General features: G+C 41.4%; 1 protein-coding gene across 3 annotated transcripts; it reads left to right on the top strand.

The window, feature by feature from the left end:
- Window positions 1–871: 871 nt before the first annotated feature.
- Window positions 872–18,825, top strand: sh3tc2 (SH3 domain and tetratricopeptide repeats 2). 3 transcript variants are annotated; one of them, XM_080901504.1, is made up of 23 exons: window positions 872–1,220; window positions 2,379–4,754; window positions 5,981–6,079; window positions 6,951–7,085; window positions 7,886–8,013; window positions 8,209–8,314; window positions 8,465–8,608; window positions 9,580–9,778; window positions 9,863–9,936; window positions 10,084–10,279; window positions 10,530–10,666; window positions 10,881–10,931; window positions 11,027–11,331; window positions 11,485–11,679; window positions 12,012–12,872; window positions 12,980–13,200; window positions 13,320–13,486; window positions 13,680–13,857; window positions 13,955–14,105; window positions 14,342–14,464; window positions 14,584–14,734; window positions 14,856–15,052; window positions 15,605–18,825. In XM_080901504.1, the coding sequence occupies exons 2-23, from the start codon at window positions 4,634–4,636 to the stop codon at window positions 16,445–16,447; spliced, it is 4,782 nt and encodes a 1,593-aa protein (XP_080757630.1). In that variant the 5' UTR covers window positions 872–1,220; window positions 2,379–4,633; the 3' UTR covers window positions 16,448–18,825. The 3 variants fall into 3 exon arrangements, with proteins under 3 accessions (XP_080757630.1, XP_080757631.1, XP_080757632.1); XM_080901505.1 differs by lacking the exon at window positions 2,379–4,754 and adding an exon at window positions 4,755–4,863 and having other exon boundaries at window positions 873–1,220; XM_080901506.1 differs by lacking the exon at window positions 2,379–4,754 and having other exon boundaries at window positions 874–1,220; window positions 15,605–18,823.
- Window positions 18,826–25,412: the final 6,587 nt, after the last annotated feature.

A 25,412-nucleotide genomic window follows, 5' to 3' on the forward strand; every position in this document is an offset into this window, starting at 1 on the left:
TCCTGGCTATTTGTAATTTGCTGATATTTAATGCTTTCACCCCCTCCCCTCCAACACTCTCAGACTATTGGAAGCAGAGCAAAATAAATGGTCTGTGTCCTCCAGCCTTGCATAGCCAGTTGCACGATCACATGAGCACCACAGGGACGATGTTGTGTGTTCAGGGTGACTTAGTGGTGGTGTACTTGGGGCTACACAATCAGTTCCAGAGTTTATATTTAACTAAGCACGCAAAAGAAACAGGAAAAAAAAAATGGCAGACCAAAGCACTGCCGGCTTGGCGTTTATTATCACTGCACACACAGATATGCATAACAGAGATACATAGCCCAGAAAGAGAATGACAAGAGGTCACTGCTGTGCCTTTTTGTTTTGTTTTGTTTTGTTTTGTTTTTGTAGTGTCATGCAGCACGCCAGGATAAATATTTCACACTTCCAGGCATCACTCTGGACATTTCCCACATTCAGTGGACTTGTTGAGCAGGCCTGTGAAAAAAACAGGAGCTTTGTAATGAAGATGAGTGATTTGTCAGGTATGTGCTGAACAATACAAAGAGAGAAAAAAAAAAACCCCAAAACAAAGCAGGTGATTACTCAGTCATCTAAACGTCTGACATCATTAGTGGTGCAGCAAGACAAGCTGGTGAGACTGGTGTTGTAGAATGGGAAGAGAGAAAGTATTTATTATTGTGCATCTGGTACTCTAACTACGAAGAATGTTGTAATCGTGCAACAGGTTTGAATAGTTTTGAGAAGATAGATTGAGGATATATTTATAACCTGACCTCTTTTCGGTTTAGTCCTCTGTGGGATCCTGTTTCCAGATTCTGACAGAAAGAGGAAGTTTTTTTATGCATGAGGGTGAGAGAGGGGAAGAAACAGAGAGAGAGAGAGAGAGAGAAAAGGAGGCCCTACGACTGCCCCAAAGTAAATGTAGGAGGAGTTACAGGGGAAAAAACTTCCTCGGTCAGTGGCACGCTGTTTCGGATCGCCTTTGAAGCGACAGGCACGCACACAAACCCACGCATACACCCACATTCTCACTCACTTCCACACTTTTTCGCTGTTTCCTTTGCTTTCACCCGCGGAGATTGACAGCACACTGAGCCGCTGTCATGACGCGCAGCTCACCGGTTACCGCTCACGGTACATTCATTAGATATGTTCTGCCACGCACACCAGGAATGAACTGAAAAGACAGAGCTGGCACCAACAGAGAGGTAAGAATGTGCTTTTAGCTGATCTTTAAGTTTCGTGGTGTTATAAACTTTATTCCGTTGGGCAGTCGCTGCTGTACTTTGTACCATGAGGCTGTTGTCAGTCTCTAGTGAAAACGGTAAACAGTTTTCTGAACGTTTGAATGAGCAGTGGCTGCCAAGTAGTGATTTCAGTTCCTCGGTTTCACTAATCGTTTGACAGTAAATAGTTACAGATTCTTCCAAAAGGTCAGAAAACTCAATTAAGCGGCAATCCAAAGGCTTCTTAGAATCAGACTGTAATGAACTGTGGAAATTATCCACCACATTTTGCAGTGATCCACCACAGTGTGTGTTTAAGGGATCCAAATGTCTCTGTGTAACTGTGGGAATCTCCCTGCAGGGAGCTCTCTCCGTCCCAGACACACAGACATGTGAGTGAGTTAACAGGGGGTTATAGTCTAAACTTAGAGCTCATAACCCCTGTCTCACATTTCTCTCTGCTAACTCCTCTCCCACATGTTTGCCGTCTACCAGCCTACGTTGTACACCCAGAGACACCTCACCTCAAACATCTCCTGCATAGTCATGCAGTTGGACGCAGCCACACACACAGCTGATCACACCATATGTCTCTCATTATGCTAGATGTTATTGTCATGGCCCACAGAGTGTCACAATAGTGTACCAGGCTGTGGCTTCAGACTGTGTGGAGACTGGGAGGTTGTTTAAGGTATGTGGTCATTAGTTACAACAGCCCCTGTTATTACAAGCAATGCATGATGTGTCTGAGGCTTAACAAGTCAGCAATCAAGCATTGTTTATAAGAGACTTTAGTGAAGTGTTGTGACAGCCTCACTCAGAAGAAGGGTTTGGAACACTGCCGCTTAGAGGAAACAATAGTTTTATCTAAAGGTGTTTGGTAAAGAGGATTTACGTGACTTGTATAATCAAATTACCTTTTTTATTGATAGTATCTATGGTTTTATGGAGACAGCTGCTGTTAGCTTTTGATGCTAACAACGGCCTGTGCATGTGACTGCACATATGAGCTTGGAGACCAGTCTGCGTTTATTAGATTGGATATTTGTTGAACAATGGCAAACAAGCAGGGCTGTACAGAGAGCGTCAGGATATTCCCTGCTATGGCTCCTGCTTGTTTACAGCTTTCTGTCTCACCAGGCACGCAGATTCAGTCATGAAGAAGAGGAGACCAGTTACAGACAAGAATATCAGGCCTCTGCATCGCCTAATTTTGCGGAAGCACTTGTTTTCCAACATCAGTGATTGCATCTGATGGTAGCTGACACGAGGCGTGTAAGGCATCAGCTGTTTCTATCACCTCATTACATCAATTGGCCCCTCCATCTCGGTTAACGGCGTAATCTGCAATTTGCTGTGTCTGCCGGCAGTCATCAGATACGTTTTCAAAGTTTAACTTGGATACTGTTCGGGTACAAAAACAAAATGCATAATTCTACTCAGGTTTACTCTCCATATAAGCTTATTTTTACGGCATGTGATGTTTGTGTCATCAATTCAACACTTTTTGGTAGTTTTATTCACTTTCCATTTAAAGTGTTGGAATAGATAAGTATAGATATGTGCACATTGATTTTGTGGGAAACACCCTTTGCTGTAAAACCTACTGTAGTATTTCAGTTTCAGTAATTTTTAAATTAATGTAAACTCCCTGTAAAGACTTCTCTACCTCCTATCTGATAATACACAGTGATCAACCACAGCTGACCAGATCGACTGGTCAGCTGTGGTTGATCTGTGTGGAATCTGCATCTTCTCCATGTCCCTGTGTGATTTGTTCTGGTAGAGCCTGACCCATTTATTGACGGGTAAATATTATCAGCTGGTATTGGCTTTCTAACAATACCGGCATTTATAACAGCTTATAAATAATATTTTATAATAATCAACAATTTTAAGAGTGTTCACGTTGCATAGTTTTTCCACCAGAAGGCACTCTGCAAGTTTCCTTTTGGGAACACACATTTGGAACGCCACAAAAAACCAATAACAGCTGATCTGAGTAGAGTCGTGCAGAACGTTAGTGGGTAACTACAGGTAACAAATGTTAGGGAAATGTATGCTTCAGTGTCTGAACGAGCAAACAAACAAACCCTGATATATCAGGATTCAATCTTATCATTATTGATCTTAAACATATTATATCAGTCGGGTTTGACTCTGAGCACACTGGCCTCATACCACAGTCCAGAGACGTGCATATTTAGGTGATCTGGTGATTCTAAATTGGTTGTGAATGGGACTGTCAATAGTTGTCTGTTTCTTTGTATTAGCCCTGTGATGGACTGCCAACATAGGCCCCAGCCGTGTCTGCCCCTGAATTGGATAAGTGGTTAAGAAAATGGATGAGAGAGATTAAAAATAGGAAAGTGATTAGTTACCATTAAGCTTTTATGTTTAGCAGTTATAATTGACATAAACACTGTCAATTATAACTACTTCTGTCTATACTCTGCATGTTGAAGAGAAAATCATAGTATGGGTAACTGTGTTTTTTATATATGTTTTAAGAATGGAGAGAATTTCACATTCTCAATGGAGCCATTGTTGTATTATTTACCGTGTCCCTCTCTGATGGTAATGGGTCGCCTAAGGTCAATTATTCTAATTTTCCCCTCCCTTTGATGCGCTTAATTATCAGGGGTGTCTCATAAGTGAGAACAATGGCGTCTATCACGATCTTCTCACCACGCCATCTCTATTTTCAGCATTCAGCCTTTTTTTTTCTCAGTGACCTCACACTGTAGAAAGAGGCTTTTCTGTGGTGCTCTTGTCATATCACTTTGCCATCTGATGGTAGAAAGCTGAGTTGGGTTAAACTCTGTGTTGGAGATGAACTGATCCTCAACCTGTGTCACCAGGAAACTCTTACCCCCACTTAGCACTGACCTTGCAGCCTGTCCCTCTATGGAATCACCTTACTGTGTATCAGCAATACGTTATCCCAGCAACAAACGCGCGCGCACACACACACACACACACATTGTCTATGTGACACACATTCTGTGCATATTTTCACTGACACACACAACACATAAAAACGCTATCACTGAGGCCTGCCCCCCCAACCCCTACACACTCATACCAATCGCAGAGAGTGCTTTGTGCATTCACTGACTGGCTGGGCAGTTACTGGAGAGAGAGAGCAAGACTGGTGGGAGGGGGAAGATGGAGACAGCAAGACACAGAAATATTAGAAAGAGAAGCAGACAGATAGAGAAGAAGGAGAAATTAATACTGGGGGGGGGACATTAGAGACAGATCCTAACTGGTGGGAAGACAGACTGAGCAGGGCAGGAAGGAGAGTACAGAAATAGGAAGGGAGCCGGGAATTGTCCAGTAGAGAGGAAGAGAGGGAGTTGTTGTTGTTAAAGAGACTGAGAGGAACTGATGGGATGGCATTGATCTCTGGGAGCTGCCGACTCCTGGGCCAGATGGCGTCTTGTTGCTGCAGACCTCTCCTCAGCTCCTCCTGTTGCGGACCGCTCATCAAACTGTGCCTCTCCTCATTCACAGGTCGGTCCCACTCCGTTCTCTGTGCTCTGCTGCCATGAGCAACTGCTACAGTCATATAGGCAGGAGCAGTAATCAGTATACAACATGGGTAATACACTTAGCCAAGAAGGTAAAAAAAACCCAAAAACAAATAAAAAGGGGGGAGGCATGGTGTGTTTCTGCACTGTGACTGCATGACTTTGCTTGTGTTGACTCAAGCAGTCCCAGTGGTGCTAACTGTCCTCCGTGTTGTAGAATGGAAAGAATAGGCTTTTGTCCTCTTAGGCATAATGTCATGTTGCATACTGTGTTACTAAATTGTGTGCTCCCATTGTTTTGTGAATGCTTTGCATCAAGATAATGATGTTCTTTTGTGGTTCTGCACTGACAACACATGTAAAAAGTGGAATTCTAATCTGAATTATTACAGTTTTTTTTTCCTTTTTAAAATTTAAATCGCGTCTGATGTTGTGACCACGGTGACATAAATGTGTGCTCTGAGGAGTCAGGGGCAGAGCAGCTGAGTGTGTGTGTATGAGTAAGCCTGGAGGTCTTAATGATGTCAGTGCAGTTGTGTGTCCGTGCTCGGCCTGTGTGTGTTTAACGTCCGTGTATACCCTTAACAACTCCTCAAACTAACGAAAAAGCTCAAGTATGCCTCCGTCTCCCTAAGTGATGTCAGCACTCTCCCCACCCAGAAACATATTTGTTTAAAAAAACCAGAAGATTCTTCTCTTCCATCTGTAAGGTAAAGCTACACCCAGGAGGATCTTGACTTAAAGACTAAAAATATATTAAAGGACTAAAAGCAAATATTAAACTCAACTCATATATTTTTGTTTTGTTGAGTTTGCAAACCCTCCTTAATGAACCTTGATATGAATAAAATAACTTCCTGGATTCTTTGCTGGTTACTTTTTAACACTTCCTGCCAGGAAATGGTCTACCTTATAAGTATTCAAAAAGGTGATTAATGAGGATCGTAATGAGATTTGGGGTACTGATAAGCAACATTTGTTTGATTTATTTATTTTTTTTTTAAAGATAGGTTAGCTAATTGCTAAGTGACTGCTGGCTGTAGCTTTGTATTAACCAGTAGATGCAGGAGTGGTGGATCAAAGAAAATACATTATGCATGTATCCCCAAATTTTTAGACTATTACTGTTGTGATATTTAACGCTGTATTGCTTAGGATCATAGAAACAATTCAATTTTTTCAGTATTGTCATTGCTTTTCTTTTTCCAGACATCTCTCCTGCCGAACTGGATGCTCTATGGAGGGAACCGCCATATACTCTCGGTGGAGCTAATGAACACTTCCCAGGAAATGACATCATGACTCAAGGTGTGTTAGCTATGTTGCACCAAACAGCCGGATGTTTGGAATCAGTTTGAAATCATAACATTATTAAGTGCCCGATTAGTTTAGAGTACAAATAAGTCATCAGCATTCATGTGAGAAGGAGCGGTGCTGCTTGCGCCGTGTTCAAGCAGAGGAAGTGTTTGGGATATCCTCCCTGCACAATGGAACAAACCAGGGACAGCCCGTATCAACTTTCCTGAAAAAAAAAAAAAAAGCGTGTGCATTCAGCTTGCTGCAGGTTTAGAAATGATTAAGATCCTGTTTACTTAAATGGCTGGCACAGAAAAAGTGCTAGAGTAATTGGTGATATGTCTAAAGCTGTAATCTACTAAAGTATGTAGCAAATGAGTTTAAACTGAGCATAAAATGAAAAACTTGACAAACAAACACTTCTTACAACATCCGGCTCTGGAAGATAGGATGGGTGGTGTCAGTTGATGGACTACTGTGGATTTTTGTGGATATATTAGAAAGAAAGTCTAGAAACTACTTTTAAATTCATGAGTTCATCCTGTTCAAATACAGACTGCAGCGTGTTGTTTTTGTAAATAGCAAAGAGCGATTGCTATCTTGTGTCATCTGGTAACATTCCCAGTTTAATCTCCATGCCAGTCTGGAACATGCATTGCAGTAGCAATCTACTCTTAAAGCCCTTGTGTTGTCTGTTTTGATAAAATAGTTTCCACATACAACATCCACGTCTCGATTACACCTCAAATGTGAAAATGCTGTTTAGGAAACACAGCCTTAACCAAAAGTACGCTGAGTTTCCTCTCCTCATTTTCTTCTTGTTTAAATTTTAAGATCTAAACTATATTCAGGAACTGTTTCATGACTTTATTTCCTCTTTCAGGTGCTGGTGAAGAGGAGGATGTTGCAATAGTAATATCAGGTGAAGGTACGGTGGAGCCTGACAGTTACTGGAAGAAGAGGAAGGAGGCCTTCCTTAGAGGAAGTACCGTGTCACTGGGAGACAAATTCTCTTCAGGTACACTTTGTGGCGCTTTTACTCGAATTATTTGCCTGGATTGTTTTGCCTTATTACTGGAAAACCTGCTTTCGTATAAGCTTTGCTAAACTAATTTCATACACAGGATCGTTTCCCATGCATATTATATTTATGCATACTGATGAACAACATTCCCCGTCTGCTAATGTTTTACTCACTCAGCATTTTAACTTCATCCATCATTTTCCCTCAGGTTCTTCCTCTCAAATGGATTTAAATGGCCACACTGAGTGTCCAGTAAAAGGCCTAATAGCTTTGTTATTCCTCTGAGGAATCACATTGTGCTCACAAAGCATCTTCCTGAAATATAAGCTCTCAGAGAAAATATTTGACAAAATCTTGCTTTTTTTTTTTTTTTTTTTTTGATGAAAATGATGTGTTTTTATTCCGGTTTCGGTTTTATGTTTTACGTTTTTTGGAGATACTCTGAATAGTGGAACAAAAGGATTTAAAATGCCCTCCATATTTATTCCTGGTTAGCTGTAGCTCAGGTAGAGTGGGTGATGTACTAACTGGAAGGTTGGTGGTTTGATTCCTGGCTGCTCCAATCTGTGCTGTAAAGTATTTTGGGGCAAGATACTGAACCTTAAGTGTTCCAGTGCATTCATCACAATGCGAATGTGCGTGAATGGGTGAAGGAAACATGTTATATAAAGCACTTTGAGTACAATATAAGTGAAGTAGAAAAGGCTAATTCTTTATATTCCTCATATTTCACTGCTATAACCAATTTGAACTCAGTGTTGATAACCCCAGAGCGCATTTTGTCCTCTTGCTAGAAATCGTGCTACTGTTCACCGGACGACGGCGTTCCAGTGCAGATTCTGACCGGACCCTCCAGGAGGCGCTACGCACACGACTCCGAGTGGTGGAGAGCAACAGCCAGGACGTCATACAGCTCTTCAAAGTGAGTCCCTATGATGAAGACGACACACAAGCTTCCCTACACTTCTAAACTGTCTGATATAATAATGAAAAAGTAGTATGTTTTTACCATATAATGATTTCATATTACGCAGTATTATATACTGTACATGTAATGTGCACTTTATACAGATGGCTTAATGACTTTTTACTGTAACGTGAGACTTTGTTTCTGCAGGACTTGTCTGCACGTCTGGTCTCTGTCCACGCTGAGAAGGATAGCTTTGTACTCACATTCAAAACTGTAGAGGAAATCTGGAAGTTTTCAACATACCTTGCACTAGGTAGGACTAATAAGCAACCTTCTGGATGACATTTCAATGTCTGTATTCTCTCTTTTTCGTCTTTGTTGTGCCATCATCACAGTAATAGTACTGGTTGGCATGAGTATAAGCAGTAGTATTTCATCTGGTGTTGCATGTGCTCTTGCCCAGGCTATGTGGCTCGTTGCTTGGAAAACTTCCTCTGCGATCCGTCATTCTGGTTGGACCCAGAGCTGCTCAATGACTTGCAGATCAGTGTGACGGTGGATGAGGAACATCTGGCCACACTGTACCTTGGACTTTTACTCCAGGAAGGTCAGTAGTGTTGTAAGCGCAGTAATTCATGTCACTGAAATGTAAGGGTTTGTTTTATCAGGCCTGGCATTGCACAGGGATAACATGTGGAGGGAAAAGGTTAAGCATCTGTAAATAGAAATGAGATCCTGTCAGTAAATCAGTGATCCGAAGTCTATACTTTAGACTCTAAAGCTGCTGCCTGTATTTCAAAATGTTAATCTATTGATTCATAATGAGATTTAAAAAAGAAAGATAAAGTCAAATGAGTCATTGTCAGAGTAAGCTTGAACTTAAGTAGTTAATTATAGGATGTTAACTGAGTTCACTGTGATTTGATCCCATTATTTTTAATCCATTTCTTTGTGACCCCAATTAAGACTTGAATGAACAGGTTGCCTCACATAGCTTAAGTAAAATTGTAGAACAGACCCACCTCATATGTAGTGGAAGCACTTTTGTGCTGTGCGGAAACTAATTTAGAAACTACGATACACTTTTAATCAAGTCAACATTATAATCACACTTTTATTCATATCAGGTTTATAGAGTTACTGTTAAACCAAAATCCCAAATTTGATCTGCTGTTTGAATGCATTAGACAACGACATGAAGTACAACTTACTGTGCTGTTCTCCTCCATGAATGTGTATCGATTCCCTCCTGCCGGGGCGGCACAGACATCCCTTCTTTCTCTTGAACATATCCTTCAGGCAAAATGCATCATGGGAATGCATAATAGGACTGCAATGCTGGCAAATAGTGGTGAAAATTACATTAACTTAATGGGCCAGGTTATAAAACATCCATCTTTTCCCAGTGACTGAATGAGGGCGCGGCAACTCTGGCAATTTTGCTGATTTTGAACTTAAGTGCAGTAACGTTTACCAGCATCATAAGCAATGACTAAAGACGGGTTTTGTGTTTCTTTGTGTTTCGGGCGGGGGAATAGCGAAGCTGATTCTCTCTACTAAAAATCAGTCTCCTTCCAGGATCCTGCTTTGCTAAGGCGCTGTTCACCAGAGCCGACAATGACGAGGATGAGGAGCAGCTGTCGTTCCAAAAGAATGACCTCTTGGTGGTGAGGGACACGGGGCAGGACGACATGTGGGAGGGCACCTTGCTCACCACAGGAAACCATGGCATGGTGCCCGTCACTGCCATGCAGCCCCTGCCCTACCCGTTCTATCAGTAAGTTGCTATCTGTTCCTCAAATTGACCACTTCACCTATGTGGAGTACAGTATTTGTTAAATTATACTTCCTGTTTGGTCAGGTGGTTCCTGAAGAAGTACCCAGTCTATGCTGGATGCTCACAAACAGAAAGGGAACCATTTGAGCATCCTATCGGTAAAGCTTTGCTATCACATACAGCATACTGTAACCACAGTGCCTGTTGAAATGTAACTGCGTAACTAACTGATATACCCTCAAATTCCTAATCAGTGTGCTTAAAAGTGTTGTTTCTTTTGCCCTTCACCTCATTAAATGCCTCAGTGACTGGCTCCTGTGTGGCAGTAGCTGACTACAGCCCAGTGGGACCAGATGAGCTCCCGCTCAGCCAAGGTGACGTTGTGGAGATCCAGGGTCTGTTGCTCCGAAGCCTGGGTGTTTTCATAGGACGACACACTTCAACTGGATGCCGCGGCTTTGTTCAAATAGCTCACGTCAAGCCTCTCAATACTGCACCCTTGTAAGAAAGTCTTTTTTTTTTTTTTTGTAAATCCAGGCAGTGGCTTAAACTAGCTGGTCTCATTGTAACATGTTTCACGCTTCACCTGAAAATCACTTTATCGCAATACCATCTACATTCCTTATGTCTTGTTTACAGTCTTCTGCTAATCTTTTATGAAATCCTATTTCGAGGATTCACAGTCTGGACAGGGCGGATCAGGTGATGAGGCCTGGATAATCATAATGCTGCCTTTGTTTCCGTTACACAGAGATGGACAATTGGTCTTTCTAACCGAGGAGGAGAAAGCCAGCCTTGCTCAGGTTAACCCTTGCAGTTCTGAGCTGAGCGACAGCGGCCTGCTGGAAAGGCTTTTCTCGACTGACATCAGCTCCGTTTACAGGCTAGGTAAAGGAATGACTGGGCTCGCTGAGAAATGTTGCACTTTTAATTAGCTAGGGGAAAAGGGAGGGATCGTGTCATCGAGGCATAACTGAAATACAAGTCATGTTTGTTTCCTAAATAGCGGCGGTATTTGTAATTTATTCTGGGAAAGATAGTTTCCATCTGTGCTTCCAGCTGGAAAATCAATGCTGAATTGATTTACCTTGTGTGTTTCCAGATAGGCTGGATGAAACCGACTTCATGTACATTAGGAGTCGGCCAAAACATGGTAATGACTTTTTAAGAAGAAACCTGACGTTTACGATGCTGATGCCTTTGAGCAGCTTGAGAAAGGATTTATGATTATACCTGTCGTCTTTACAGATCTTAAAGGCCTTACGAGCGCTCGTCAAAGCATCATGTCAGAGAGAAGTGGAGTCACACCCACCCACCAGTCGTCCCCTCGCCAATCGCTCTCTCGCTCCTCTCCTCATCTGTCCCTCTGTCACTCTCTCAACCCTCTGCCACGAGAGGGAGAGCGCCTATCCTTCACCCTGGATGACACATTCAGAGAACTGGACGAGTTCCAGGAAGATCCTCCTCTTTTCTTGGAAGAGAACAGCTGGGATGGGGAGGAGTCAGAGAGCAGTGACCCTACACTGACTCTACTCAACCAGGAACACTTCCAGGTCTGCCTCATTTATTACATTACTCAAGTCTTTCTTTCTTAGCCATGTTGAGCTTCCTGTGTCTGACTTTCATTAGGACATTTGCCCTCCTGTTAACTCGGTTAATGCCTAAAATAACTCTAAAACCCTTTGTTTGTTGTTTTTTACCCCCAGGATGCTTTCTTGCCCCTGTATGACCTGCAGTATTCCTTCCTGTGGGTGACTTTCAGCGGCAAGACTGAGGACGAGCTGTCAGGTCACCTTGAGAGTGTCAGAGAGTGTGCCAAGAGAATGGGAATGCACTGGGCGCATCGGCGGGCATGCTTTCTCCTGGGGAGACTATGTGCCAGGAAGCTAAAGTTCTCACAGGCATGTTTTTGTTTTTTTTTGTTTTTTTTTTCATTTGCATTTACCATAAGTGTGCTTTGTAGGCTGTATGATTACATACTTTAGTGTTTTCTAAACAGAGATTTCAAGGCAAGTTAGCCTGTAACAAGACACCACACATGACCATTTACATAATATTGTAATAATAATAATGATGCTTTTTGCAGTGTGGAGAGAGATAAAATGAAGTGCACAAATTATTTGTCGCACCTTTTAAATGAAAATAGGTTTGAAACACCGAATTTTGCTGCAGTTTTACTTGGTGGAACATATTTGTTTTCGATCTACACCAGTGTACAATCTTTTCTCCCCAGGCACGTGTATACTACGAGGAAGCTCTGAGCGTCAGTGTCGACAGCTTCTCTGATGTTCAGCTCCTGGTTGCCCTCTTCACAAACCTCACTGCTATTTACCTGAAGCAACGCATGACTGACAAGCTGCCCCAGACTCTGGAGAAGGCCAGCGCCCTGCTCCTATGCCTCCCCTGTCGTTCCTTCACATCGACCGATGAAGTCGAACTGCTCAAGGTGCTCCTGAGGAGATCGGTGGTGATGGTGGACAAGCACCTGGAGGCTCGTATCTGCTACCTCATGTCCACCCTCTTCCTGCTACTCAAGAAGAGCGATGACGCTCTTCCTTTTGTCGAGCGGCTCCAGTTTCTTTCGCTGACTCTGTCTGCCGCCGACGGGCAACCGATAGCTCCTTTGGATCTCAACTGGCTCCTCAGCTGGCTCTATCACTGCAAATACATGCCTTACTTAGCACTTGCCTCGCTGAGCCTGGATTCGAGACAGGACCACACTCTCTACAATGTCTTTCAGAGGATTGAATTATTTATCAGGAACTCTGTTCGTTTGAACCCCTGCTGGAAGGAAGGAACCTCACTGCTCCCTGCTCAGATCGTAGTTTACCTGCAGCAGACTCTGGCAATAGCCGAGCGCGGGGATGACATGAAGATCCAAAGGGACCTGTGTTTGGGCTTGGCCTCAGTTTACCAGCAGTACGGCGCTCTTGATAAAGCACTGCACTGTGCTCAACGAGCTGTGGAGAAAGGAGGCCACATCAATGAGGAGGAGGGATTTGAGGCATCTGTGTTGCTTGGGTGGTTGCTGGTGTTGACAGGCCAGGCTGAGAAGGCCCAGAGTGTTCTACAACCACTGCTCACATCACTACAGGTACAGCGACCAGTGATGAACTGGTGAAGAATGACACACTCGCAGTGAATAATGTCTAAACAAACATGAATGTCATGGGTAATACGTGCCTTCGCATCTTTCTGCAGGGAACAGACAGTCCCACTCAGCGAGGTGTGATCCATAACCTGCTGGCTTTGTGTCTGAGGCGTCAGGGTCGCATCCCAGAGGCAGGATGGCACCTCCACTCTGCCTTGGTAATCTCCAGAGAAAATGGAAACCAAAGGAATCAGGCCCTGGCACTTGCCAACCTGGGGTGTCTGGCACTGGACGCGGGGGCGTCTTTGATTGCAGAACGCTTCCTGGTCAGGTCAGATCTTTGACATTTTTTTGAAAAATCTGCCACAGTTAAGTTTTGACAGATCAAACAAATCTAGCGTCTATAGGATTATTTAGTTTTGATATAATCTTATTTTCTCTTTATTTTAGATCCATGTGCCTTTTTTGGGATCTCTGGGAAAGCCCGACAGATGAGGAGCACGTTCAAACCTACCTGTGGCTGGGGCGTAGCTACAAAGACAGGGGGCGGAGTCAGGACATCAGGGCATGCTATGAAATTGGGTTACTAATTGCACTACATGCCAAAAACCTGCACAGTAAGTACAAGTTCATCCATGAAACTTGCTGTAATGTACCTCCACTGAAAATGGCACCTTCAAGCATGCATTTAGGTTCATGTATTCGTGCACACTAACTACTAACTGCATGTAAACAGAGGACTTTGTATTAAAATTCAAGCAGGTATGACCAGTATGATTAGCTGGTTATGTTGATCTGAATTTTTCATAGGTCAGATGGTGGTGGCCAAGGTGCTGAGCCGACTGTATGCTGACATGCTGCTTTATGGTCAGAGCATTGTCTACTATGAGCACTGTGTGTCAGTGTCCAGAGAACTGAAGGATAAGAGACTGGAGGGGGAGTATCTGGAAAAGCTCAGTAGCCTCTACCTCACACTCAACGATGAGAGGTGAAGATTTGCGTCTCATTTCTATGATTCTGTCTCTATCTGTAACCTAACATTTGTGTCTTAGATTTTATGGTTTTTAATCGTGCATTCTGTGCAGGTCATCTCGTAAATCTCTCGACTACACCAAACAAAGCTTGAGAATTTCTATCGATCTGGGAAAGAAGGAGGAAGAGTCTGAGACCTGGCTACAGGTCGGACGCATTTATTATCTCGTTTATGAGGATGAGTTGGCTGACATGTATTTACAGGTGAGGAGTGTTGGTGTGTGTACAGTAGTAGAGGGAACTTTTTCCTTTCAGTGCCTTTTGTTGTTTCATAAATCTGGTATTCCTTGAATGTCGATATTCCACATTCCTGAGCAGCAAACAGTTCCCTTACTAAACAGTTAATGTTTTTACTTATGAAGTATAAAATAAGATCCAATGATAACATTTGATTACTTGTGTCTTGTCGTATTTGTTTTGTTTGCTTGTTTGTTTTTCAGGCAGCAGTAAAGACAGCCTTAAGGATGAATGACCCTCACTTTGCCATGAGCATCTATGAGGAGGCAGGAGATGTTTACTTTAAAGGTCACAGGAACCGGATGGCTTCTCTGCCGTTCTACAGGGTAAAAGGATACTTCAAGTGTACTGTTTTGGTTTTTTTTTTTGGTTTTTTTTTTTTTTTTTCAATAACAAACTGTAGAAAGTTTGGATTCTCAGTAAAATTACTTATATTTGCTTTCAGGATGGGAGTCTGCCGTTTGCGAGGAGCATCGATGACATCCACTCAGAGTTTCGATTGTTAAGTAAACTCACAGACCTGCTGATGAATGAAAAGGAGCACGAGGAGGCTCTGCAGTACGCAACACTGGCTGTCCAGGTCGCCAGCAAAACAGGTACAAAGTTGAGCCGTGCCTGAGCCTCATGTCTGTAATAATCCTCTCAATCCAGGTACAGTGTGGTATTTGTACTTGGCAAGATACTTTATAAAAAAACATTGACTTTTTTTTGCTTTAGGAGTGAGTGTGAATGAGAGGAGTGCTTACCATCGATTAGCTACAATTTACTACAGTCTGGAGCAGTATGAGATGGCAGAAAACTACTACCTGAAGTCGCTGTCACTGAGTCCGCCTGTCCTACAGCACCCCATGGAGGCTCGCTACTACACCAAGGTCTACTGCAGGCTGGGAAACTTCACTCTACACAAACTCAAGGTACAAGGGACACAGTTACAGTGTTGCATTGGGAAAGATAGAGAGAGCACATTCCTAAAATGATCCTGTGTGGGGAAGCGACCGCACCGCCCCTTATTTTCTCCCTCATCTCGCTGAAGTCAGCGTTCTCAGAAAGAAATGGAAAAAATCATCCCAGAAAGGAAAATATAATAAGAGTGTGTTCTGACTCAGGCATATTTAATATTACTCTGTTAAGAGAAACACACACGCTCACACTGTAATTTGTTTTACACTTTAACCAATGATTTAGTGGCAGTATTAAAAATCTTCTTGTTTTTCTGTATTAAAATGAACTTTCGAGAAATTACTTCTTCTGTTGGCGATGATCGATTTCACTGTCCAAAGCTGATGGCAAATGTAAGCTTTATCTTTCTATATGTCAAAATGACCTGCTCATGTTTTAATCATTGGCTGAGAAACAGTATCGCTTTCAGGTTCATCTCGTGGCGATGTAACCTTCAAATGTGGAAATTATGTGTTTGATTTTGACAAGACCAGCTCTGACCTCTGTTCTGCGTGCTCGCTCTACAGGATGCTTTTGATGCAGTGGGCTACTTCCAGCTGGCTCTGGCAGCAGCACTTGAGGACCAAGCTAACCCTGAGGCTCTGTATGTGGTGTACATGAAGCTGGCCGAGATCCATGGCAACCACATGCCCGATGCTGAGCTGTGCCAAGTTTACAGAGACAGAGCCCAGAGTCTGAAGAGAGTTTTGGCTGGATTGGAAGGCACTGCTGTTGGACAGGAAAACAAAGATGATGCAGATAGAGAGGCCGTCCAAAATATGGAAAGGAACTTGGATGCTGACGTGGGATATACAGAAAATTTGGTTAAGTCGAGCTCCTCTTTTTATTCTATACCTGAAAGTGTGACGAGTGAAGATGACTTGGCTCCAAGAACTCGTAGGATGCACGTGAAATCAGACAACAGATGCACAGACGCTAATCTTAGATTAGGTGCTAATGGGAAAACCTACCATAACTATCTTCCTGACTCAGTGGATGTGTCTGGCTCTGAGACAGATACCATCGCCAGTCAGTCGTACACTGAGAGCATTTTCACGGAGTCCTTCGATACAGCCAAGGAGGACATGTCAGACTCCAGCAGCTCTACTGACACTCTACAAACTCACCTGAAGCCACCTGAACATAACATTCCCACTCAAATACCTGTTAATCGCACAAGTGATGTCACAGGAGACGCACAGTCCAAAGACGCTGATTCTGATACTCAGGATGACGAAAACACCCTCACTAATGAGACTCCAGCTCAAACAGAGCCTGGTACTGACCAGCGTGTTGTTATAAACAATGATGAAGCTCTAAGAGAGGGCAAAGAGAGAAATGGTTGTGAGACTGGTGGCGCTCACGGTTAACACGCTGACAGAGGCACATAGTCTTTCTCCCTTTACGGATCTTGCCGGCTTTTGCTTCATCAGGTCACATGTGTCTTGGCAGGGAAAAAGCCACAGGGCACAAACCCAATACTGTAAATCTATGAGACAATTCGCTGATTTAGAGCATGTTCGTTCTGTCTTATGCAATCACAGGGCACTGTGCTTGCAATATATGTTTTGTACATTTTTGTATCTCTGGAAGATATGACACAAACATAAAAAAAAAGTGTTATTTTCTTTGCTGAGTGTTGATTTTTATGTGGTTGCCCAATCAAATAAGAGAGGAATATGCAGAGTATGTGCATGTTTCCATAAGGAAGAACAGATATAAAACATGAATAATAATTACTGCTCATTTATACTACCAGCCGTTACTGCTATAATGGTTGGTAGTATTAATGATTCTTTGTGGTAGCATTTCATGGGCAGTGCCACACATTCCAGTATATGCATACATATATATAGTTAGGTTTCCTAGAAACCATTTCAAAACAAAGTTAAGTGTGATATGCTGTAAATGTAGAGGAAGTTTTAAACATAAGCAGAAGTATGTCTGAGTTATTTAAATACAAGGTTAGATAAAAATCATTTGCATACAGGTGACACGTGCGTTATTCAGCAGCTTACTTTCCTTAATGGAAGGTACAAAACCAACCTGATGTCAGAAAGAAATCACAATGTTCCAGGTGAGATTTTATGCCTGAAACCAGGCAAAAAGAGGACAGAAGAGTAAATGGTGTGAGAAAGTGATCCCGAATGCTCTGCAGCTTCCCTGCAGTGTATTCCAGTATATTTTGTCCCTGTGGCTTTGTTTCTTATTTGTGTTTTGGTTGATAGAAAGACCACCATAAACTGATGCAGACTAGGCACAATTTGGTGAGGAAATTGTGAAAATATGAAGGTTCTGATGCTCCCTGTGTTGAAATTGACCTTATTCCTGTTGTGTTTATTGTTATAATGGAAATGCAAAAGAAGGAATGAAAGAGAAAATGGTGCATTTGTTTACCATAATGTTGTCTTCATTGGGTTTATGTCACAGTGCTCAAGTAAGTTTCTGTTTTTTGACAACCGTGAAGTGCTCTTAGATGGCAAAGAGCATGCTCACAGCAGCTCACTTGATCAGTTAAGTCTCGAGCAGGCCAGTTTGATTGAGATTTAGCAATGGCAGGAGGAATGGATCCAAGTGACCTCAGCGTTTCAGGAGGGATCTTGGCCACAAATGCTTTTCGACAGAGTAGTGTGTCTTTGAAAACTGTGGTCTTAAAAAACGTTTTAATTTAAACCTGTAGGAGTAGTAGATGGTTAAAGAACTGGTTTTAATATAGCGGTTTTCTGCTGGAGCACTCAAAGCACTTTATGCAACATGTCTATCTAACAATGACATTCCTATGAACGCATCTAGAGCAACTTGAGGTTCAGTATCTTGCCAATGATACTTTGGCATGTAGACTGGAGCAGCCAGGGATCGAACCACCAACCTTCCAATTAGCGGGTGAGCTGCTCTGCCTCCTGAGCCGGAGGCACGAACTGTATATCGCATTAATGCGACATAAAAGGAAAAGAGAATATCTTCCTCGGGTGACTAAGAAGGTGAAGAATGGATTCAGACTGTAAGCAAGAACATCCATAAGCAGAAGAAGCAGATGGATAACGTCATCTGGTTGGGCTGCATAAAGCCATCATAACAAAGATGAATGCACATTTGAGAGTTCAGCTGTGCAAAAGCCATTGATACTCGTCAACAGTGCCTTGTCACCTCACAAGAAAGCTCCTATTTTGCCTTTCTGCGTGGTTTGTATGTTCTCCCTGTGCCTGTGTGTCTTTCTGGATGGATAAAAGGAATGGATGCATAAAACCCATCCATATTTCATTGACATTCTTAGTCCAGAGACATGGATGTTAGGCTAACCAGTGATTATCATTCTGAATTAGAATGAATGTGGTGTGAATGAAGGCTGTGTACAGTATAATTTCCCTTAAATGTGATTTGTAATCAAAGTGCTCTGAATGGTCAGTAAGACCAGAAAACAGAGTGCATTAAATTGTAAAGGTCCATATATTTGTTATAATATAAATGATATAAGAATAGGTTTTGTATTAATCAGCTGAAACTTTAGTCAGCAAATTAAAAAATAAAGCACCTGATCATAATCAAGTATTTATTTATATAATGCACAAGTTTCCATTTGGTGAAGCACAAATAAAAAAAATAATTCAAAGTAAATATTAAAAGTCACTAATAAAGTTGTCTTTACATCAATCCTGAGCTATCCGATTTACAGTGAAAGCCTTCCTGATACTGATATTTTTTTTTATTATTGCTTATTTTTGCCAATGCTGGGAAGTGACCTGTTCTGTACCAGCTGAATTACAAATACAGGGACGGCAGAAAAGAGAGCACAATAGAAATAAACTTTCCACCAAATGCCTGGAAACCACAAATCCAGGGTGAGCATAATGAAAAGTGTCTTTTCAGTCCTTTTACAAGCTTATTGGAATCCACTGATTGGGAAATACTATATTTACTAATTACATCAAGCCTAGTCAAATAAATGTTGTTTCACAAGGGACATCACAGGAAACAGAAGTGTAAAATACACCCACAAAAGAGATTTCATTTCAAGTAGTTTGGTACTTCCCAGAGTGTCTTTTTAGTGGATGACAGGCCACTTTAGTACATCAACTGTTTTTGTGGTTTGGCATTGACTTTCTGATATAAGGAAAGCGTGCTCTTAAAAAGAGGCCGCCAATGGCAGCATGCTATGTTGTTCAGAAACCTGAATATGTCCTTCAGCAATATAAAGACTTTGAGAGATGTGCAAGTCACCCATGCTATGTGCACGAACACACTTTCACTCATGAAACTCATGCCTAAGATCAATAAGGACGAGTTGTGTTCATTCATCTGCCATCTGTGTTTGAGCTACTACTGCACAACTCAGTTCTGTTGTTATCATATTCATTTTCTTGCCCACCTCTGTTGCACATCCTTTAAATCTCACTGCTTTTCTGTCATTCTGCCTGTTACACTCTCATTTGTCCAATCCATCTCCTCCTGACCACCACCAACATCTAGACTCAAGGAGAACCTTCCTACTTCCTAACATTGTTTCACTCCACTCTGATATGGAGCTTCACTGGAGTCTACTTACCAGATCTGTATCTGTATTTCAGTAAATCTTCCTTCAAATGAGCTGATGACCGGCTGGATGGTGCTGGTCCACAGTGTGATCCAATAATAAGGTCACAAGAGTTTTCCTCCTCCAAGCTCTAGAGTTCTAAGACACTATTTCAGCCATTCACAATTGGTTAGCCGTGATTACTGGTAGTATACAAAGATTTTTTGATATTCTCTGAATCCTTTAATCACATTGTGCTCCTGAGATGATGAAATCCAGAAATCTGTAGCAGTTTTGAACAATATTCTTCATTTGTTTAATGTTTCACTGCCAATCTTTCACACAAGCCTGAACCGTTAGCTGACTTGAGACTGCTAAGACTTTACTAAGTTATCACATTAGCCATGAGATGTGAGAAGAAGTGTTTCCACTATTTGTTTATTTTTAATATTTGACAACTTTTCATTCCAAATGTGAAAAAAAATGAAAAGAAAGTGTGGTCGTATTTTCAAAGACAAATCAGATTGATCATTTTCAGATTTTGGTGTCATTTTTTCCTCTCTCTAAATATTTATCATATGACAATGAGTACTGAGCAAAAACTAAGCACTAATATTTTATGTAACAGAGTTCTGTTGTACCTTAAGCTCATTTAGAGGGAAGCAAAAAAATCATGCTGTAATTATACAGTATTATTAGGGGACCAGGTAGACTTCAGTTTGCAGTGTGACTATGGTTGACCTCCTCTCCACTGACCACAGTGCTCTCTGGGCTAAAATGCATTATTTGGAGAACTATAAAAAGGCGGGAGTCTAAGCAAGCAGATATCTCTGTTTTTCTATTTCTGCTTTCAAAAGTTCTTTTTTAAATATACATCATAACTTATAAAAGCTTTTTTTTTTTTTTTAATGATGGAGGGTTTTTGTAAATTTGGCACTTCTTAAACAGCTCCACAAGAGGGCACTCTCTTACTGATTTACTATTTGGCTGTACAGTAAAAACCATCAGCATGGTGTTCCCATCTTCAGCCAGAGGTGGGCAGTGAAAGACAACGCTTAGCTTCATGATAGTTTTTTTTTTTTCATCAGCAGCCTTACAACAGGTAGAATAGGAGAGAAGAGGAGAAAGAATATCTCCATCAATCTGCTTGGTAATGACAGCAAACCACGGGGAGCATAATGTAAAGTGTCCTCTATGTCACATTTATGGCTTCAGTTCACATACAGTGAATGTCCTGTAATGACCTTTATGTCCCAGAGCCCTGAAATGAACAGTGAGAAGGAAGATTTGAACTAACACAGACAATAATAATGGGTGATTTTTTTTTATAGGTACATATAGTGCTGCTTGACTGTAGCCATACTTTTGTGGAGACTTTTGTGCTCTGGATTTCTCTGATTAGATCACTAACATATTAACTACCCTGCATTTCACTGGCAAATATCAGAGAGTTCAAACAAGGGCAAACAAAGAAACGGCTAACGACTGGATTGTTGCAGGACAACGAGGAAAAGGAAGAAATGTTTGCATACATAATCTGCATGGTAAATAATATTGCAAGGTTTCCTTCCCCCCACAAGCATGAGTTTAGCACAAGTTCAAAACAAGAACAGCTGTGCCAAAACAAGCACTGAATTGTTCTTCCTTTTTAAGTATTCCCAGGGTTACATTCAAGCAATCTTTAGGGACTTATAATTAACAAGTTTACACTCTACGCTCCACCTAATACTCATGTGAAATTATAAGAGCTCATTAGGATCAAAAAAAGAAAACCACAAGAGGCTTTATCTAAGAACTTTGATGCAGCGCATGTTCCCTCTAAACCGAGTCGTTTTTATAGTAAAGAAGTACAACCCTGTTCCCAAAAACGCTAAGATGCTTTGTAAATAAAAGCAGTATGCAAAAATGATCTCTCTATATATCACAATATATGTAAGGCTTATAAGCATTTTCTTTTAGCAACAGATAATTAATGTTAACCAGCTTATAATGACAAGTGACTTCATGAATAGCCTCTTTCATAAATCAGATTTAATGAATTACTTACGGCCTCCTGCTTAAAGTGATTCCCACTAGCCTTCTGCCCCTAGATAACATTCCCAGATTGAGAAATAACAGTTAAAATAAAAATGTTGAAATCCATGTTGCTGTCCGCTGTCAGTGTCCTGTAACCGCTCACAATAGCATAAACAAGGAAATCAACAGTTATTTCAGCTACGCAGCATATTTATGTTGCTCACCTGTGACACACAACTCTCTACGACTCACACACACACACACACACACACACACACACACACACACACACACACACACACACACACACACACACACACACACACACACATCATATTAGTTTTAGTGGTCATGAGACTGGAGTCAATATGTGTGTTTTTGGTTGTTCCCCTTTCTCGCACCTTGTTTCAGTTTTTACTTTGTGTCTCATTTCCCTCATGCTTCCTATCCCCAATCAGTCCCTGTGTATAGTCCTTGGTGTCTACACATCAATCTCAAGCTCTTCCTATTACTTGGTACTGCTCTTTTTAAAAAGTTTTTGCCATATTAAAGGCTACTATTTGTTCCCTTTGTGTGCCGTGTGCCCTGCAATATGTCCTCTCATCACACTCCATAAAGATCGTTGTCATGTGATAATTGTTTAAGTATGTATAATTAGTTTTAGCCATTATTTTTGTCATTATTCTTATATATTGTAATATCATTAAAAACCCAACTGCAGACAAATGAGCAGTGTCTAGAAGTCCTGTGTACAAAACATACTATAATAAATACAAATATAATGAACATGGCTTGATGCCGTGATTCTTGTTCAATAAACTACTACGAAAACAAACAAAAGCTAGCCAGCGTCATTCACTTTGTGAGTCTAGCAAAGCACAAATGAGGTGTGATCAAAACACTTGGAGAACAGGTCTATAAAAATCAGAAAGCTTATGTTTTGAATTTATCCAGCTCATGTTTAGGTATTTTTCACAGTATTCAGACAGGTTCCCACACAGCTGCTCCCCCCCCCTTTTTTTTTTCCTTTTCAGCTGCTTTCTGAAAGCCCCAGTTTTCAACACATTCCAAGCCCCGAGGCAGCGCTAAAGGTGAGGAGCAACAGCAAAGAGAATGCGCGTCAATTTTCTAAACCTCAGCAGCGCGCTACAGAAATGAAGCGTTTTACTGTACAGCCCTGAGGATTCTCAGGAAGAACACACACACACACACACACACACACACACACACACACACACACACACACACACACACACACACACACACACACACACACACACACACACACACACACACCTAAGCATCCTAGACCACTGACCAATCTTGGCTCCCAACAACTCCTTTTCCTGAAAATGAAAATGACCTTCAAAGCATATTCAAATAAGCTACCATTTGATTTTACAGACCTGTTGTTGTAGCCTTGTAATATAGTTACTGCCCCACTACAGATAATAGGCTCATTGTCCTGTTCAGGTCCTGTAAGAACTTTGATGCAGCACATTATCTCCCTCTAAACTTATCCGAGTAGTTTTTATAATAAAGAAGTACAACCTGTTCCCAAAAACACTGAGATGCTTTGTAAATAAATACAGCATGTAAAAAATTTGCAAATATTTTAAACGCTGTATTAAATATGCAACACACATAACTGATAAGACAACATGTCAAATAAAGAAAATATTTCTCCCATGTAGTGCTTTACATATATTTGTTGTATTTTGAATAATGCACAAATATTTTAGGTGAATGACAGATGGGACTGAAAGTAGGCCAGTTTAGGACCCAGACTCTTTGACTGCATAGACATGCTGTTGGAACATGTACAGAATGTGGTTTGTTGTTGTCCTGGTGAAAAGAAGGGAGGGTCTGCCTGAAAAATAAGCTGTCTAGTTTTCTCCAAAGCCTGCTCATATTTTTTTTAAATCATTGATTGTATGTTGTTTACCCATATCTTTAATTCACTTTGTTCTTGTTATATGTCACGTGATAAAGAATTCACGTATCATTAAATCACGTGATAATTGCCTTCTGAACCTACTAGTAATCTCATTTAGGTTTTAAATAGCACCAATTCACAATAGCTGCCTGAAAGGACTTTACATTACAGCCTGACCAGTATGGAAAATTATCATTTTCTTTCAAATACTATCAGATAATATTATCCAATAATGTTTGCCATTTTAAGGTAAAAAAATCCTGCAGTATTAGTGGGATGGGACTGGTATAGGTAATCACTTGGTAATAGTGCGGAGGAAAACTCCCTTTTAAGAGGAAAAGACCACAGATCCAGGCTCAGCGATTGTCACCCCCCAACTGCAGCAGCTGGGTGGTGACAGGAAAGAGAAGAGAGAAAAATGACTACAGTTGGTAACATCTGAAGCAGGTGACTTTGCTGTACAGTTTAGGACATCCACACGCTCTTGCAAACTTTTCTACCACGCCATGTCATTCTCTGGACCACCTCTCACCTCTGCTTTAGGATGATAACTCTTCTTGTCTGGCTACCTTCTCCTTCGCTGTTGTAACAGATGAGTGAGTTTGTTTCACCCACCTCTAACGTCATGCGCGCGTGCACGCACACACACACACACACACACCTACACACACACACACACACACACGCACACACAAGGCTATCATTTTTCAGTTTGTCCCATTATATACAGCGTGTGCTCTCTATAATATTAAGCAAAGTTACTGTCTAAGGTTGACTGCTCATCCTTAGACGAGTTTGGAGCAGGATGAATTTCCCCTGCTATCAGTGCCCTCAATAAGGTCGAGGTGAATAACTATAGAGGCTTGTGATGAAAGTTTGGCCGGCAGGATTTACTCTGGTTTCACTCCCTGCCCCTACAGATTTTTATTAGGAGAGGTTCATGTTGACAGGAACTGTCTCTCCTTATTGGACGTGATCCAGATATGAAGTGGAAAATGCCTGGGTAAGCAGGTTTTTCAAGATCATTGCATTTGAACTGGTGTTATAAAGTACATATATAATGAAGTTCTTCCACCCATTTTTAGTCCACTTTCTCTAATACATTAATAGGGTAATTATTGTATTTTCCATTTTATCCACATTCAATCTTAATTTGTGTTTGCTTTGATTAAAAAAACACTGGAAAAAAAGGGCTTTTTAGCATTCGTAGAATATTTCTTGAATGATATATCATTACACTGTGACGAACTTCAGGGAAATGTACGCAGCACAGAACATGGTGTGTGTCCATTTACTTGATAAAGTAACAGCTGCTGACACGTGCCTGACGGAATGTACTGCCTATGTCGTACTATTTACTACTGACCCAAGAAGTGTTTTAAATACAATTCATAGCTTCCATTTCACATCCTGTGCTCCCTCAGTTATGGCGTACTACTGCATACTTCTTCACCACTGGACACTAACCATGAGCCCATAGGGCCAAACATGTAAACACACAGACATTAGAAACATTTGTTAGCCAGAGCTGCTCACCAGCATCACACTATATCCATGGCTGCAGCACCATATTAGGGTTCAAACTGACAAGCATCTTTGTTTCATGAGTTGGGGAATGCTTATGGGAATACTGTTGTGTCAGAGGGACAATCATACAGTCTAGTTGTGACGAGCCTGGCAAGACTGACTGTGACTTTACACTTTAGAACACTACGTAGTACAACATTTGCTTTCCTGTCTTTGTTTTCGTTTCTTTTGTACCATTTAAAAGCTGTGAATTCTCCAGACATGCTTTCAAACAGGTTGTTCAGCCTGCCAGTCGTACAACAGAGTCACAAAGGTAAATGCATGGTAAATGTAAGCTTTCACGTTG

This window comes from Rhamphochromis sp. 'chilingali' (assembly GCF_963969265.1).
Source record: "Rhamphochromis sp. 'chilingali' genome assembly, chromosome: 13".
Lineage (NCBI taxonomy): Eukaryota > Metazoa > Chordata > Actinopteri > Cichliformes > Cichlidae > Rhamphochromis > Rhamphochromis sp. 'chilingali'.